Source organism: Ammospiza caudacuta, chromosome 27, assembly GCF_027887145.1.
Source record: "Ammospiza caudacuta isolate bAmmCau1 chromosome 27, bAmmCau1.pri, whole genome shotgun sequence".
Lineage (NCBI taxonomy): Eukaryota > Metazoa > Chordata > Aves > Passeriformes > Passerellidae > Ammospiza > Ammospiza caudacuta.
In genome coordinates this window covers 4,951,556-4,969,428 of record NC_080619.1, presented here as the reverse complement: position 1 = coordinate 4,969,428, position 17,873 = coordinate 4,951,556, and the positions used below count along the sequence as shown (strand labels likewise).

At 45.4% G+C, this 17,873-nt stretch overlaps 2 protein-coding genes across 2 annotated transcripts; both read right to left on the bottom strand.

The window, feature by feature from the left end:
- Positions 1-566: 566 nt before the first annotated feature.
- LOC131568639 (keratin, type I cytoskeletal 15-like) lies at positions 567-4,074 on the bottom strand. The gene is made up of 8 exons (XM_058820741.1): positions 3,616-4,074; positions 2,763-2,845; positions 2,416-2,572; positions 2,055-2,216; positions 1,766-1,891; positions 1,447-1,673; positions 1,196-1,284; positions 567-779 (listed from the first exon to the last, which is right to left on the bottom strand). The coding sequence occupies exons 1-8, from the start codon at positions 4,072-4,074 to the stop codon at positions 760-762; spliced, it is 1,323 nt and encodes a 440-aa protein (XP_058676724.1). The 3' UTR covers positions 567-759.
- A 3,023-nt stretch (positions 4,075-7,097) lies between these two features.
- Positions 7,098-12,924, bottom strand: LOC131568637 (keratin, type I cytoskeletal 14-like). The gene is made up of 8 exons (XM_058820737.1): positions 12,235-12,924; positions 11,410-11,492; positions 10,816-10,972; positions 10,070-10,231; positions 9,591-9,716; positions 9,150-9,376; positions 7,858-8,213; positions 7,098-7,406 (listed from the first exon to the last, which is right to left on the bottom strand). Exons 1-8 carry the CDS (start codon positions 12,922-12,924, stop codon positions 7,381-7,383), a joined length of 1,827 nt encoding a protein of 608 aa, XP_058676720.1. The 3' UTR covers positions 7,098-7,380.
- Positions 12,925-17,873: the final 4,949 nt, after the last annotated feature.

Below are 17,873 nucleotides of genomic sequence, written 5' to 3'. Positions count from 1 at the left end.
CACAGTAGTACCATTGGGCACAGTTTAGTAAATTAACAGTTCATCTCCTGATAGTTACCCATTATTTGTATTTTCTTTCTCCTTTCAGTCATATTATTCATTCTTTTTAGTACAAGTGGCAAGGCAAGGGGCCAGAAAGCAATCCCTTAGTGACCATTAAGAAACAAAATGGTAAATTGTTTTTAACATCTCTGGAAGGAGAAAAATTGTGTCAAGAACTGACAACAAGATTTCTCCTTGCAACCTTATATCTCTTGCTTGTGAAGAGAGAGTTCTGCCAGCCTCACCCAGCAGTTCCCCTCGGCAGGGGCTGGCTGTTGTCCCACCTCACACAGCCATGGTCACAATTCCTGATATTTCCTTTCACTCACTGATTCTATCCCAGCACTGTGTCCATTTTCCTAGTGCAGAATGGACTGTTGAGAGATCATGTACCCAGTACAACTCCACAGCCTGCATTTTACTGGATGATCTGGATAGGTACCCGCACGAGGTTGCTTACATTTATTTTCTCAGACATGTTGTGATTTGAATTGCAGACATAAAGATTTATTAGAGCAGAGTTACCAGCAGAGTGTAAGCTCTTTGACAAAGAATGAGTTGCCAAAGACAAGTTGAGTAAGCCAAGCATTGCAGGCAGGAGGAGGGGGTGCTGGGGCAGGTGACCAGGCTCTTCCAAACTCTTCCCTCGGCCGTGCTGCAGAAACTCGCGGGTCTCTCTCGTCGCAGCCGGGCGGTGCCAGGGTCTCTCCTGCTGCTCTAGCACACTCTTGACTGCCCTGTGTGAGCACAGAGCAAATCACTGCCTTCAGGGGAAGTCTGAGCATTCCTGCTGGGTGGAATTCTTACACCTGACAGTGTTAGCAGCAGAGGAGCAGAGGCTCCATGCCCAGTAGCACTCTGGGCGCTTTCTCAGAACTGTATTTTTTATTATTCCAGTAAGCAAAAAAGTATTTCCCATCCAATAAAGTTTATAAACTGTATTTTATATTTAGGCAGAGGGAAGAGCAGCACTTGCTGTATTTTAACCCCTGATTCTGCTGCAACAGAGTAATGAGATTTCTCATTCCCAGGCTAGTGGACCTTGGAATCTTTCCCAGCCCAAGCTACAATCCTTTTTCTCACCAAATACACTGTAGCTATTGGGGCAGATGTAACCCACTAATAATAACATGCTTACAAAGTATTGACTTACCTGACATTTCTCCACACTGGGAATGAGAGAAGGAAGCAGAATATGACTGGGAGGATTTTCCACCTCCTTGGAAAGCTCCTTGGGAGGCACTGTGAAAAAAAAAAAGCCAACAGAGAATTCATCAAAACCTACTAACACTGGATATTCAGTTGAAAGATATGTTGATGTAGCTTCAGGGACAAAACGGTCTCTATTGGCAAATAAACGTGAGGGTTTCTTTTGACTCCCTTGCCATAATACGAAATACATACACAAGATCCTGCTGCCCCTCATTCAGCAGTGCCCGGTACTGCTGGATCTCCTGCTCCAGACGAGTTTTTATCCCCAGGAGCATCTTGTACTCCTGGCTCTGCCCCTCCATCTCACAGCGGATGCTGGCCAGCTCCTCCTCCACCGAGCAGACCTGCACCTGGATTTGCTGCATCAAGAATCCGTAGCGAGACTCGGTTTCTGCCAGGGAGTTTTCCAGAGAGCTTTTCTGGAAAGGCAAACACAGGACATGAGGAGCAGAGTTCTACAGCTGCCTGCCTGTGCCAGGGAGGGAAGGGCCTGCAGATGCTGCCCCCGTACCGTGCTGAGCTGTGCCTGCAGTTCGATCTCCAGGTTCTGCATCTCGCGCCTCAGCTCGCTCAGCTGGTGGCTGCTGGTCTGGATGTCCTGGCTGCTGGAAGTGACCTGCTGGTTGACTTCTTGGATCTGCAGGGACAAAGCCCAGAGACACTTGCTGAGCCCCAAGGGAGCAGATTTGCTGAATGAGAGCTCACATCTGCAGGGAGCCTCTCCCTTTCAGCCAGTCCTGGTACCAGGGTGTCTGGGCTGTGCCACCAAAGGAGACTCCACTCTGGGCATTGCTACATACCTTGACTTCATACCACTGCTCCACCTCCCTGCGGTTCTTCTCAATGATCTGCTCATATTCATCTCTCAGGTCATTCAGGATCTTTGTCAAGTCTTGTCCAGGGGCAGCATTGACCTCCACGCTCACATCGCCACCAGTTTGGGACTGGAGCTGCCTCATTTCCTGCAGGGAGTGCAGAGAGAGAGACAAGAGCACACACAGGTCAATTGTTGTGCTGGAGACTGTGGGCAAAGCACTACTAAGGGACAAAGGAACAACAATCCCATGGCATAAGGGGAAATGGACTTGATGTGTGATGATGGGAGCCATGAAGAATCAATAGGTTGTGTCTTTGGCTGTGCTATTTATCATTGGATCATACCTCCTCATGGTTTCTCTTGAGAGCAATCAGCTCGTCCTTCAAGGACTCCAGCTCAGATTCCAGTGAAGATCTAACCAGAGTCAGGTCATCCATGAGATTTCTCAGGCCATTGATGTCAGCCTCCACAGTCTGACGGATGACCAGCTCATTCTCGTACCTGTGTCACACACACAGAGACAGAAATGGGGAAATGAAATACTGACAGTCAATAGCACACATCTTTCTAAGATCAGTATTCCAGTAAAACAGGATGATTCAGTAATAGCACCCAGGGCAGTCCTCCCTTGTTCCTAGATGATAATGAGAGTGATTTAGCAAACATGCAAGATTCACAGGGAGCTACTCACTTCATTCTGAAGTCTTCAGCAGTCATCTTGCTGTTATCAATATCCAGAAGCATTCTGTTGTTGTCCACAGTGGCAGAAATAATCTGCAAAAGGGAAAGGTGGAGAGAAGTGTTTCTGTGTTCTCTATTTCCAGGACAAGCAGTAACAAGGCTCTAAGCTTTGGTAAGGTGTTATTGAGGGTTTTAAAAGTATTTCTTGCAGTAGTGCAGGGGCCATATGGAAGGGTAGCGATCCAGATTTACTTTTTAGGGAAGCTTGTGCTATCACAGACCATCCTGCCAAATCCATGCTCTTCTTTTTCTCAAGTTAGACTCAACCCTTATGAGTCCCAAAGAGTGTTTGCAGCCCTTTCTATATAAAGTGCTTTTTCACAGTATCTGTTTAATCTGGTTTTCTGGTACTGTGTGATGGGATTGTAATGGAAGACCTCAGTCCTGTCTGCAGGAGTGTGAAGGGACAAAGACAGCTCAGATCCTACTTTGGCTTTGCACTCCATTCTGCTGATGTGGCTGGGAGCAGAGGGAAGCGCTGCAAACCACACATGGCTGGTTTGGAGGCAGCTGCACAACGTGGGATGTTCATGGCGTGAGCCAGCGTGTCTGTGGCTGGGGGAGCTGCTGCTGCCTGGGGCTGTGCCCTGCTGCCTGTGGGCTGCTCTGAGGGTTTGCTCAGCCAGGGGATGGATGGGAGGTGCAGCTCAGCACGTTTGTGCTTGAGGTACCACCAACACGGCCCTCCCCCAGGTGGTAGAGCCCAGTGCTGGGGATGGAGGGAGGAGGAAGAAGCAAAGAGGAAGGAGGAAGGCCTTAGAGGAGAGAGGAGCATGTGGGAGATGGAGCCAGGATGATCTTACCTGACTCTGGAGTTGTTCGATGGTCTGGTAGTAGGAGCTGTAGTCCTTGGAAACGCTGGGAGCTTGTTTCCTGTACCACTCCCGGATGTGGTGCTCAAGCTGGGCGTTCTCTTCCTCCAGCATCCGCACCTTGTCCAGGTAAGAGGCCAGGCGGTCGTTGAGGTTCTGCATGGTGACCTTCTCATTGCCGCTGAGCAGCAGGTCCCCGCCGGGGCCGCAGCTGCCCGCAAAGCCCCCGCCAAAGCCCCCGGCCATGCTGCCCATGCTGCCCATGCTGCCCATGCTGCCCATGCTGCCCATGCTGAGGCCGCCGCCGTAGCTGCCCCCGCCGATGACGGAGGAGGCGTAGCGCCGGCAGGACACGGAGGAGCTGCGGCCGCCGCTGCCCCCGCAGGCACCGCCACCTCCTCCTCCGCTCCGGTACGAGGTGCTGGACGTTCTCTTGATGCTGCAGCTCATGGTGAAAGGATCAGATGTACAGTACTCAGCCCCAGGTGCGAAGCTGTGCACAGCGAGGTTTAGGAAATCAAAGTGTAGCGGGCTGTCCTTGCTGGTGGCTATTTATACCTGCCCAGGTGGGTGTCACCTGCCAGGCAGGCCAGCTTCCCATGGGGTTTGCCAGCCATAGTGCTCATGCCAAAAGTGATGTGCTAAGAGGAATTTTGTCTGAGGTAAGTAAAAGACATTACCATTCAGCGCAAATATGTCTTAGTTGATTCACATCTAGCTGCACTATAATTTATTGTGGGTGGCTCCTAGTAGGATACTTTGTTGAACAATGTCGTATGTCACAGTTTCTGTTAATCTGGCAATATCGCGCTGGTAACGGCAGCTAATGAAGCTTCTGCTTCATTGTCTGTGGCCATTACTTTTTATGCTTTGAAGCTCAGTAGCTCAGCTTTAGTCTTCCACCTGAGATCACAGACATGATTCATGACACCAGCAGCCTCCAAGAGACTCTTCATTCATTGATTTATTTCAAATTTCATCAGCTTTGTAGAAATCTACTTTAATGCACCAAAATTAAAACTTTGAAAACTACATTGCCATGTCTGTTACAGAAGAAGACTGACTCAAAATTTTTCACTCTGAATAAGGTCCTGCTGACATTCAGCTTTCACTGAACATACAGCACGTGGATCACAGTCTTTTTTCTTCTTGAAGAAAACTCTGTGTAACAGCCACAAAAGTAACATTGTCCAAGGAAAAAGATACTAAATCTTTTCCTATCTAAGAGCTCCTAATTTTATTGTAACGGTTTTAAATGGACTCAGAGGAAATTGAGAGGAGAAATATTTTACTTTGCATATTTTCATCACTGCATTTTAAATAGTAAATTCTCAGAATACATCCTTGAATTATATAATACAATGAAAAAATAAGTTTGATTAAAACAGCCAAAGATTAGATCTGAAAAAATATCATCATTACCTGAGCTCATTACAGTGAAGGGTGTTTTGCAACCACGACAGAATACCTTGCACCACCCAACAGAGAGTCAGAAATCCTTGTGTACTTTTTTCCACTGCCCGTGCAATAGGGAATGGCAGTGAGCTGCTTTTTCCGTCTTTACTAATCAGGCTCCTGTGAAACTGAAAAAAAAGCCTTGAAGAGAAACAACTTTTCAGATTTCCAGCTGTGCATTAAATATCAGCATTGCAGTTCTACAGAAGAGTCACTGGGCTGTGCAGGGGAAGCACAAGGAGCTGGTGGGACCTGCTGTGAATTGCCACATCAAAATCAGCTTATCCACAGAGAGGGAGGATGGATTCAACCTAGAGGTGTTTCAGGAAGAGGTTCCATACTACAGAAGAAGAACTAAGCCCATTCCTCTCTCTGGCTGCAGCTGTGCAGGTTTGTTCACCCTTGGTAGCTCTGTTACCCCGAGGTGCTGCCACCATTGCTGAGGGGCAGCAGGGCCATCCTGGGCTGGCACTGGGGCTGTCCTGGGCTGGCACTGCCTCCATTGAGCACCGGGGGAGCTTCTGGCAGCTTCTCACCGGATTTCTTCTCAGAAATCCCCCTGTATCCCCTGCTACCCACACCTTGCCACACAAACCCAAAACTGTGCCTTATGGATGTAAAATGATCTTGGAAATCTTTCCCTCCACCTGGGTCTCTCAGTAGCTGCTGTCTGCATTCTGTTTTAACCCCTTCTGGACTTCACTGTCTGGTGTGTAGCACTTAGTGCTTGTGGGGCAGCAAAGTAATGAGGAGTTAGGGAAATAAATACTCTTCCAAGGTTAGTTTAAGGTATGGACTGACATCAGTGGAGGTCCCTGTCCCTCTCCCTGCACCTGTAGGAGGTGACAATGCAATTCCCTCCCTTAGAGGGCTCTGAAATACACACAATTCTTAATCCTCAGCCCATCTATCATGAACATCATGGCTCTTTCTGGATAGTGTGTGTAGTCCAAGTTTCTAAACCAAAGAAAGAGAAATGAGCATTACTAGAATCTCATTGTTCCTGTTGCATGTCCTTGGCAGCATTTATGCAGCACAAACTCTGTTTAGCAAGCCTGCAAAGGCTCATTCATGCCAGCACAATGCCAGCACGCTTTGGCTTGGTGTAAGGCAAGTGTTTCTGTTTCCCTGAATGCTTTCCAAGTGCTGAGATGGCAGTGTGACGTTTATTTCTGGAAATCAGTTTTGTATCTGTTCTCTCAATCCATACTTATGTGCATCTGTTGTGTTACTCAGCAGTGCTGCTCCTCTTGTATGGAACTCACATTTTGTTTCACTCTCAACTCAACCCCAGAGGCCTCTCCCTTGTGTGCAGCCCAGCACCTGCAGCTCAGCCTGCAAGGTTGTGTGCAGGTGAGATGCACCCTCCCCTCGGGCAGCCTCACTGGAATTTTGGCCCCTCAGCTGCTGGGATATACTGGTAGCTGTATACAGAGGTGAATATTCCAGGCCCTTTTACATGTACTAAATTTCTCAGAGGTTAAAGGCAATTGCTGTCAATGTTAACATTTTATGGAAATGAACTTTGTAAAGTTCCTGTAAATTATATTTCCCTTTCACTTCTTATAATTTCAAAACAAGATCCCTTATCTGTGCATTTCCAGGTTAAACCAAGGAATATCCATCAAGGTTTTGTGAATTGAAACATTGGTTTCATTTTATAACCACAGCTCTGTAATCATTAGTGTTCCTTTGTGGACACTCATGTGCTCACCATTAGAGTTATTGAGCACTGAGGTTCTGCAGCCCCTTTAAGGTTGATATTCATCTGTTGGGTCTCAGAACTCAGCTCCTAGGAATATCCGACACATCATTAAAAAAAAGGCACAGCCCAAGAAGATTCTGATCTGCCCCTACTGCTCAGAATTTGTGTTTTAACTCTAAATTTTGTTATCAACTACTGGAGTGTATCATCAGCCTCTCTACCTGGAGGTGTGTCTTGGCATGACTTTGTGTTTTTTAAGTGTTTATACCTACAGAAGGAAAGAAAAACCCCATACAGCATTCTGGTTGCATCAGACAGAAATTAAATTTTATTAGAGACATTTTCCTGATTCAGAGCAACCTGAGTACCAAACAGGTTGGATCTGTAAAGCAGCAGTTTGAGTGCCAATAACCGAAGCTGCAGAGCTTTGTGGGCAGAGGCAGCACAGAGCATGCAGGGCAGGGGGAGAGGTGGCATCTGCACCTCCCAGGAACTGTTCAGAGCATCATCTTTCCTTGGGAGTGTGGGGAATGCAGCGGATTTGGGCCAGTTTCGTTTTGAAAGGTCTTGTGCTGGAGGATCCTTGATGTAAATTCTTAGTCAAAAGATTTTCTTCCATATCCTGTTTAGAGACAAAACAAGCATGAACTTCATCAGTCCTGGCACTGAATGTCTGAGACACCATTAGGATTATGTGGGAGTGGCCATAAGCATTCCAAAAGCTAAAAGGAAAACTCCAGCATGGCACAAAGGCTGCAGGATTTATGAGAGTCTGCAAAGAATGAGACAGATGGAAAAAAAACCAGCTGAGGTTAAAATACAAGACCAGCTGATATCACCTACAGAATGGAATAGAAATGGACTGTGTGCTCTGCAAGTGGAGTTGATCCTTTGCACACAAAGAGGAAAGAATTGTTGGCAACAGTAAATCTAATACTTCCCAGAAATTTTAGTTTACCCTCAGTACTGTTTGCCTCTGGAAGAGTATGTTGGTATAAATTAGTGCATAAATTAGTCAGGATGTAACTAATTTAGTGACTGAGAGAGCACTATGCCCATACCAGAGTTCTTACCTTGGCTTTCGCCGCCACTCCTGCAGGACTGGGACTGGGAAGATGAAGAGTAGGAGTGGGAGCTGCTGATGCCTCCTGAGGTTCTTCCTCCTCCTCCTCCTCCAATGCATCCGCCACTGCTTCCACCTCCCATTCCTCCACTTCCTCCTCCCATTCCTCCTCCACCACTTCCTCCTCCAATTCCTCCTCCACAACTTCCTCCTCCAATTCCTCCTCCCATTCCGCTGCTACCACCTCCATATCCACCACTCATGCCACCACCTCCTCCTCTTCCTCCTCCAGAATAACCACCACCTCCAATTCTACCACCTCCCATGCCTCCTCCCATGCCTCCTCCCATTCCTCCTGCTGGGATTCTGCAAAGAGAGAAAAAGAAGGGACAAAAAGTTAATCAACAGCACTTTGCCATCCAAAAGCCATTGAGCTGCATCTGCTGCCCAGGAGCCAGCACCTCTCTGGGTCAGACTGCTGGTTAGAGCCCAGCACGGCACAGCAAAACAACTGCAGTGCCAAAAACTATCCCCTCTGTCAACTTCAACTTGAATGCAAGAGCTTTTGCTTTTCCCACATTCTGCCTAGGGATTCCTTGCAGTACACATTTACAACACGTTGCCTTTATAGTTTTACAGAATATTTACATTTGCTTAACAAACAGTACTAGGCTCTCTTACATGGATTTCTTTGTCCAGCCCCAAACTGGTAGTTCAGAATTAACGTCATGGACATATTTTATGAAAAATCCTTTTGCTAGGATCTTTTTCTCCTGAGAAACTGAGAGGCCTCAGAAATGAAACATAAACAATAATTATCTGCTGCTGTGGAATGCAACAGGTGCATCTTTGATTGGCCTCATGTGTTTGTTTTTAATTAATGGCCAATCAAAGTCCAATTGTCTTGGACTCTTGTCAGTCACAAGATTTTATTGTCATTCCATTCCATTCCTTTCCTTGCTAGCCTTCTGATGAAATCCATTCTTCTATTCTTTTAGCATAGTTTTAGTATATAATTTTCTTTTAATATACTATATATCATAAAATAATAAATCAGCCTTCTGGAGTCAAGATTCTCATCTCTTCCCTTGTTGGGGTTGCCTGCAAATTCAACAAATTTCTGCAATAATTTTTCTTCACTTGAGTTACATTCTGACAGAATGAACTATCTCACACCTGGGAGGCCATTGGCCAAGACAGCTGCATCAGCCTCATTTCAGTACAAAATCTCTTTTGCAAATGTCTCCTGTTACATTTCCTGCTGGTGACTGACCAGCAGCTGGGTGTTCTATCAGTACGTACACAAGGTCCTGCTGTCCCTCCTCCAGGAGTGCTCGGTACTGCTGGATCTCCTGCTCCAGGCGGGTCTTGATGCCCAGCAGCATCTTGTACTCCTCGTTCTGGCTCTCCATCTCACAGCGGATGCTGGCCAGCTCCTCCTCCACGGGCCCGATCATGCTCTGGATCTGCTGCAGCTGCATGTTGTAACGACGCTCTGTGTCATCCAGGTTGGACTGCAGAGAGTCTATCTGCAATGGGAAAACAAAATGCAGTGGTTATGGGAATGTGGTGGTTTTAATTTATTTGTGTGGGAAAAGAGATCTTCACAAATCCTCAGAAAAAAGGGTATCATTGAAGGTAAGAAATCCAATATCCCATTCTCCTTGGATGGATTACTTGCTGGCTGTAGCTCTTCTTCTCACATACAGACTGTGAAAAGGTAAAGCAAATGTCTTTCCTTACCATGCTGATCTGTGACTGCAGCTCAATTTCCAGACTCTGATATTCACGCCTCAGCTCAGAGATCTGCTGGTTGCTTGATTGTATCTCCTGGCCACTGGTGTGGACTTGTTGATTAACTTCTTCCATCTGAAAAATTGACATCCAAAATTGAGGCATTTTTTATCATTAGAAAACACTGTGGGGTTATCATAAAAGCATCAGGAAATCGATTAATAAAAATAAAGATTCCATGCAGACTGTTTATTTCCCACAAGCCACTCTGCTAACACCCTGGTAATTCACTGGCTGCTGGAACACAGAGGCTCTACTTGTTTTACCACATAACCGATACTCCAGGACTGACCTGTTGTAGAAAGCTGCCTAAAGTAATTGAAAGTTATTGTCCCTTAAATAACACATGATAATTTGCCTTTCACCAGCTGTAAATAGGTCCAGTACTTTGTGAAGGATTTAATTAGCCAAGCCTGCCTGTGCTTTACCTTGGTTTCATACCAGCTCTCCACCTCCTTCCGGTTGTTTGCAATGAGCCTCTCGTACTCAACGCGCATTTCATTCAATTTCTCCATTAAGTTAATGCCAGGAGTAGCATTGACCTCCACATTGACATCTCCACCAGACTGGCCTTGCAGTCCTCTCATTTCCTGAAAAAAAATCACAAAAACCCCATGAGGTTCTCCCAGGGTGAAGGTAAGGAGGAATGGCATCAGTTCAGATAAAGGGAAGGAAAAAGACATGGATCCTCACACAAAAGGATTCTATCAAAAAGGCCTTTCCTGCCCTGGCCATGGAACAATTCTGATATTCCCAAGGTTCCAGTGCTCACAGCCAGGCACTGCATGCATGGTGACCCTGGCACTGCCTCCACAGGGTTGTAAGGAATTCTATGCAGTGAGAATCTTTTCTTCTCAGTGGGAAATCTCATTGAAGAAAGTAAAAATGCTTTCTTTTGACTCCTCCATATAGTCTATCCAATTTTCCTTCCATGAGCTCAGCAAGCAAACTGTAGTTTGTACTGAAAGCCATTCATCCCCCTGGTTTCACATGTTGACCTGGTGTCTCATGACACAAGCTGTGGGCAGCTGGGCAGCTGTGCCCTCTGCACACTCCTCAACATCAAAGCTGGCTTGTGTCAAGTTGGGTGATCAAAACCTGGTTGCTGGTGGTGGAAAAATCAAGGGGAAATTCACTGAGTTGCCTTTAATTATTGAAGTGTGAAGAAACTTACCTCTTCATGGTTCTTCTTCAGGAAGATCAGTTCCTCCTTCAGGGACTCAAACTGTGTCTCCAAGTCAGATCTGGACAGAGTCAGTTGATCCAAAAGTGGGCGTAATCCATTGATATCACTTGCCACACTCTGGTGGAGGGTGTATTCAGTCTCATACCTGAATACAGACAAGAAAAAGAGTAAAAGTGCTGCCAGACCTCTTTGTTTGGTATTTCAGTTATGGACAGTTCCCATTTACATCTATAGTCAATTCCTAGAATAAAGGACCCCATTCTCTTTCTATCTCCAATAGCTGTGTTTGATTTCAGTCCAGTTTCTCTGAGATTTATACCATGAGGATTATGCTTATAAATCTATGTGCAAGGATGGAGAAACTTAGAATGGAGTCTCTCAAATGTGTCTCTTTAAGAACTTGTCTGGAGAAAAATAATAATGAAAACCCAAAGCAATCCTTCTCAGAATGCTTTTCCCAACATTTCTGTATCCTGTGATCATAGCCAAAAGTCTCCAGCTTCTACAAAGATTAATTGACAATGGAAACTCGTGGGGATAAAGGGAGACAAAGTGGATGGAACTAGGAAGGGAGTGACTCACTTCAGTCTGAAGTCATCCACAGTCATCCTGGTGTTGTCCATGTCAAGAAGCATCCTGTTAAGGTCCACATTTGCACCAACAATCTGAAATGGAGAGGGCAGGTGTTAGTCAGTTGTCTTTTCAGTCTGATGTCTGAGACAAGAAACACCTGTGCACAAACACCTTGCAGAAACGATTTATGGCAATGTCAAGCCTTCAAGCCTGACTAGAGCTGCAGGAGCTACTGAGAGAGATGAGTTTATTGCTTCCAGATAAAAAAAGTGCCTTTACTGTTAAATATCCATTAAAAATACCTTGTTGGAAAGAATAACTAAATTAACTCCTCATATTCAATAAAGAAAATCAACCAAACAAAAAACCCCAACCCAACCAACAAAAAACAGTGAGAAAGCAGAATTTCCATTACTTTTGAGAACAGCCATGTTCACACAAGAGATACATGACTGTTAAATGGCTGAGGGCTGGAATGAGACTAACTGCACATGCTGGCTCATCCTCTATATTCACAAAAACATCCAATTAATATGGCAATAATAGCATGACAAGGATGAAGTCTGCTGTTCAAGAGTGAAGAACGAGAGAGCAGCAGCCCAGCATTGAAGGGAGCATGGCACAGGCCGTGTGATGGACACTGGTGCTGATCTGCCCCTGCACCCAGCAATGCTCCCTGCACCAAATACACGACAGCAGCTGGTCCCCACAGCATTCTGCTTCCTGACTAAAGCCCAGGAATGGGAATATCACTCCAAACGGGGGCCTTGTGCTGCATGAGGAAAGCGCCACTCCAATAACTACCTGTTCTACGTTAATCAAAGTACCTCATACCTGGTTTTGCAGCTCTTCAATTGTCCTGTAGTATTGGCTGTAATCCTTGCTCTGAGAGGGAGCTTGGCTTTTGTACCACTCCCTGATCAGCTGCTCAAGCTGGGAGTTTTCCTCCTCCAAGCGCCGCACTTTATCCATGTAGGACGCCAGGCGATCATTGAGGTTCTGCATGGTCAGCTTCTCATTTGTGGAGAGCAATCCAGAATCCTCCCCAAAGCCCATGCCACCAAAACTGCCTCCTCCATAGCTGCCACCACCACCAAAGCCACCACTACCCCCAAAGCCACTGAATCCACCTCCACTGTATCCACCACCTCCATAACCACCTCCCATTCCCCCAAAACCACCCCCTCCTGATCCAAGTCCTCCTCCCATGCTTCCACAGCTCATTCCTCCTCCATAACTGCCACCACTCATTCTGCCCCCATAGCTGCTGCGGCTGATCCTGCCACAGCTGCCGCTGCTAAAGCCTCCCCCATAGCTGCTCCTGGAGCCTCCTCCACCGAAGCTTCTCCCAGAAAAGCCCCCGCTGCCTCCAGAAGAGGTGTATTTTCTTGAGGACATCGAGGAGTATCCACCAGACCTACCCCCTCCACCACCTCCACCACTGCATCTTCCACCACCACCACCACCTCCTCCTCCACTGCTAATTCTGATGGTACTGCTCGAAGATTTGGTGCCACAGCTCATGGTGACAGCAGGAAAGAGTGAAACCGCAACCCCAAATTTAGCTGCAGAACCTGATAAGCTTCAGGACTGCAAGTGTTCATCCCCAGCTCTCTGTATTTATACATTTGACACTGGGTGTCACCATCAGGGTGTTTCCTTCTCCCAGGGCATTTACCAAACTTCTTGTTTGTGCCAAGAATAATTTGCTGAACAGTATTTTTGTGCAGATATCTCAGGCAATCCAGCCCACATCTGGGCTTCTGAGGCTTGGTTAAGGTTGAACATCTTACTTCTTTTGAGAGACATATTCCTTTCATTTAGAAGTTTCTGGAATAGGTGATTCCTCTGCTAAGGTTTTGTAGCTGCTATTGCTAAAGATTGTTGTTTGTTCTCTTTTGTTCTTTCCAACTTTGTGCATTTCAGATTTTCTACACAGCTTATGTTCCATTTCTCACCATACGTGGTAGTGCAAGAGTTTTATTGATAGGATTGTGTGACTTGTCTGTGAAGATTGTACTCATGTATCCCTGCTATCCCTGCCAGCACTTCGAGAGCATCTTATTTAATAGGAACAGGCTATTTCAAACAATGCAGAGGGATTATTGTTTAAAAATCAAGATCCCTCCTTTGTGAAGAAAGTGCTAGGGCAGCTCACAAGCAGCCAAGTCCTAGAATTCAAAAAGAAAAATAATCCTGAACTCTTTTCATCAAAGCACTGTTGATCTAAAATGAATGAAGATCAAGGAGGTGTTAATTGTATTATAAAGTCATTTGTATCCCAATTAGAAGCTCTTTTATTTCAGACAATGATTTAAAAACTAGTGTGTGGGAAGACTTTTTATCATTTAATATAAAGCAGCTCACTCTATTGTTAATGTGTCATATATTGTAGGTGATAAAGTAATTATATCTACTTTCTTAAAGCAAAGATCCTTGAGATTAAAATAACATCTTGAGAGGAAAGCTGAAAGACTTTTTACACAAACCAGTAGAAATCAGACTGTTGAGACCACAAAAGAAATGACCCCACACTCCAGTGTTGCCCTGATCCCCAGATCCCTGATGCTGGATGGAAGAGTTTCCATCCTCACTAAGTGGGTTGGATACCAAAGCCAAGTGTCTGAAGGCAGATGTGCAAATAACAGCACAACACCAGCATTTGTGTCTTGCTATAGATGGACCCAAAGTGTCCCCAGTTTGCCCAGGAGAACGTGCACAGCTTCCCAGTGACAGTTCTGTTCTTTCTGAAATGTCTTCATTGCCTGCCCTCCTCTCTGTGGGGTTATGGAGCCTTTAATGACTGTAGGGAGTTATGGAATGCAACAATCTCCCTAAACCTCAGGTGTAGGAGCAGAGGGCTCGCCCAAGGATCTGCCATTTGTGCTCTGCTCTCCTTCTCCTAGCCAAGACCTCCTGGAGATGACAATGCAGCACAGTCCTTGCTTCCCAAAAGCTGCCTTGGTGGGATGTTGATTGTAAATTCAGGATTATTTAACATTTCCTGACCGCATCCTTTGTCCTGCCACGTCTGTGCCAGCATTGCTCTATTGCTGCTTGTGCAATTGCTTTCAAAACCTCCTGATTTTATCTTGCTATTTGATCTCTCAATGGCTGAAGGATGATGAAAGATTCCGAGCACTTTGGTGATGGAATAATTTCTCCTGATTCTCAGCTGTAGGCTGGTAGTGACACCTCAGCAGCATAAACAGTTTCTGGGCTTTAGCACAGTCTGTTATTGGTGCAGAAAGAGGGAGTTTGCTACAGGCAAAATGGTTTTTCTTTTCTTGTGCTGTTTTGCCTCTGGGTCTGGGTAGTGCTGCTTTGCTCAGTGGGACCCTTTGTCCCAAACTCTGCTGTGGTGAGTAAAATTGATTCTCATGTTCAAATTCCCATCATTGATTCCAGGGATATGCCTTAGACATGCTTTTCACAGCCAAGATAGAAGATCAATAGGGTTTGTTAGTGATAGCAAATGCAAAATTCCCCAGAATGATTAAAGAAAGAGTAAAAACTTTGCCAAAATAATATCTTAATCTGTTTCTTTATCTTCTGACAACCCACATTATTTCCTATTTTACTTACTATGTCTTTTTCCATATGTAACTATTCACAGCAGGGATTTGTCCATATGTAAGAGTTCTTCTGATAAAAACAAGTCTTATTGCAGGCTTGGAAAATACTTTAAAAAATAAGAACAATGAAAGGAAAGATTCAAACCACTAAGTGGGGAGAACTTCCACTCACCTTGACATTTCATTTTAGCTTTGTATTGTTGCCACTCTTTGTATGTAAAAGAGGATCATAAATCACAGATTTTGCCTATAGATCTAAGGTAATTTTTAAGTCACATGCGTGTAGGGTGCTCCTGTTTTGTCTTTAGCACTGCTGCTATTTCATTTTTGTTAGTAGTTCCACCTGGGTGTGGAACACCTTGGTTTACAGGAACCCTGGTGGCCATGAGGCTGGGCCATATTCCTGTGTATTCCTGGAGCTGAGAACAGCCCTTGGCATGTTTGGTTTCTGTCACAGTCACTGTGTGTCTCTCTGGAGCAGGACGCTGAAGTGCCTCAAAAATACAGGAGAACTATGAATACTTCATCTTCCTGTAAAGTTGCACACACTGAATTCCCTCCTGGCTGATTTTTAAACACTTTTTGATTATTAAATATTTGACTGTGCAAATACTTGTAAAGCAAAGAAGATCTGTTCTGTGGACAGAAGGAATTTTTGATTTCTGAGCTCATTAGAAGAGCCTTTAAAGATTTTTGTTCTCTGATGCTTTTCCCTAATATATTATATGGATGATGTAATTTTTGGAATTACCCAAAAAGGAATCATCAGGTTTAGGACCATCTCTCATCTCTTTCCCCTGTGTGATGCACAGTGGAATGTTCTGAGTGCACAGCCTCTGCTCAGGCTCAGCCCAGCCGTGTTCCTTCACTCTCACTCTGTTATTGTTCTCCTTTTAATCAGGTCTCTGTGATCCATATCAAAGTGACTTCCAACCACCAGAGTGCTGACAAACCCTGGGAGCAGCCCATGCTGCAGAGCTGGGACACTTCTCCAACAGGCTGGAGCTGCTGCATTCCAAACAGACCTGGAGAAAATGTGTTCTCCCTTTTGTACCTGTGTGCTGAAAAATTGAAACATTTCCCCTGAATTCAATGTCATTCTGCTACCTCAGGCAGCTACCGGAGTTTCTTTTCTTCTGTTTAATGACCTCTTCCCATCATTCTTACCAGAAAATTTTATAAGAAGAGAGGGTCTGTTTTCACCTCAGAGGCGGTGCTCACTTCTCATTCCTGCTTCAGCTCAGAATGTTCTAGTGAAATCACTGTTGTTTCTGAAGAAATTTAAATTAGACCCAGCAAAGCAAACAGGAACCCCTAAGGCAGCAGTGGGCTTGTTTGTGAAGTTTAAAACTTCCAGCACTCTCCCAGGACAACCTTTAGTGCAGGATAACCTGGACCCTCCATGCAAGGAGGCTGATGGGAAGAACAGATCCTAAAATTGCACACGTGGGCTTTGCCATGTAGCTGTGAGAGCTGTGGCTCAGGGGGTGTGTGCCCCACTGCTGGGGACACTTTGCAGGCTGCTAATTCCCTCCTGTCAGCTGTCAGTGTTTCTAGCAGTTTCTGAGCCACAATCAGAGTGGTCCCACTGTATTTCCCCAGTCTCCTACAGAGTGAAGGAATTAGATTGGAATAATTCCTTTTGCTGGTACCAAACCAGAACAGCTGGAGGCCATGGTCAGAACACCAAGGTCCCTGCCTCTCTCTGAGGTTCAGGTACCTCAGTCTGTTTGGGCTGGGCAGCCTCAGAGCCCCCCAGAGCTGTGGGCACCCACACCTGGCTGGCTCTGCTCCGTGCAGAGTCCTGTGAGATGGCACATGGAGGGTGGCACTGCTGTGGCTCATGCTGGGTGGGGAAGGAGGACATCCATGGCTTCTGCTCTCCTTGCAGCACAGCAAGGGAGGAAGGTCTTGCTGGGCTGAGCTCTGCAGAGGATTTACACACTCAGGGACAGCCCAGGTGGGCTCTGCCTGTCCCCTGTCCCCTGTCACATTGTTCCTGTGACACGATGTACCTGCTGTCCTCATTGTGCAGCCCATGAAGATGGCCTGGGGAGCATTTGGCAACTAACAGGGCTGACAATCAATGCTCAACAAAAGAGGCATCAGCACAATATACACACAGGCAATTTGGAAACGCTTTCAAATGGACACGTGGATTGCTTGGGAGCTCTAAAGACAAACACAGGAGTGTGTGCACATTGCTTTTTGCCTAAGGTTGCTCTGAAGGTCTTGTCCCAACATGTACGACAATTATCTTCTCAGAGCACTAATAGGAGCACCAGATAAGTATCCGAATTGCAACACTTTGTGCTCATAAAATTAAAGCTTATTATGCTGATTAATGACTGCATGCAAATAAAAAGTGCAAAGTTCTCCTCACTCCTCAGTATTGCTGCTGCCCCACTTTGAGCCTCCCCAAGCTTTGACACCTGACACTACAATGTTTGTATTTTTTACTCCTGCTTTGAGTTTTCCAGCTCTGCTCCTCCATATAAGCCTGTTTTCTCAGTAAGCAAGTGCCAGTGATAACCCACGTGCAGATTTTGTAAACAAAATGTAAAAAGGAAAGAATCCTTAAAACTGGCTTTTCTTCTGAGGTCTGGTAAGAAACCATCTCATTTTAGTCTCCTTTTTGTCTGTAATGAGTCCTAATGCCATGATTAAGTAGGGAGTTTTGTCAGTTTTTTGGTGGTTTGTCTTTATTTTGTCCCATACCATAGCATTCAGTAAATCATATTATGAAGCTGATTTACACTGTAGAAGATGCAAACTCATTAAATGTATAAACATTATAAAAACATCTTGTTAAGAAAGCCACAGATTTTTGATAAGGAAAAGACAGTACAATCAATGCTGAGTAGCAAAAGTAGTAGGAGTATATTATTTATCCTTATG

What these genes read in the sequence shown, in the direction of transcription:
- LOC131568637 (XM_058820737.1), bottom strand. Translation starts at nt 12,924, where the DNA reads ATGAGCTGTGGCACCAAATCTTCGAGCAGTACCATCAGAATTAGCAGT. An exon ending in AGAGCTGGTATGAAACCAAG is followed by an intron (nt 9,717 to 10,069) that starts GTAAAGCACAGG and finishes TCAATTTTTCAG; the next exon opens with ATGGAAGAAGTTAATCAACA. An exon ending in GAGGGACAGCAGGACCTTGT is followed by an intron (nt 8,214 to 9,149) that starts GTACGTACTGAT and finishes CTCTCTTTGCAG; the next exon opens with AATCCCAGCAGGAGGAATGG.
- LOC131568639 (XM_058820741.1), bottom strand. Translation starts at nt 4,074, where the DNA reads ATGAGCTGCAGCATCAAGAGAACGTCCAGCACCTCGTACCGGAGCGGA. An exon ending in GCTGAAGACTTCAGAATGAA is followed by an intron (nt 2,573 to 2,762) that starts GTGAGTAGCTCC and finishes TGTGTGACACAG; the next exon opens with GTACGAGAATGAGCTGGTCA. An exon ending in AGCAGTGGTATGAAGTCAAG is followed by an intron (nt 1,892 to 2,054) that starts GTATGTAGCAAT and finishes TTGTCCCTGCAG; the next exon opens with ATCCAAGAAGTCAACCAGCA.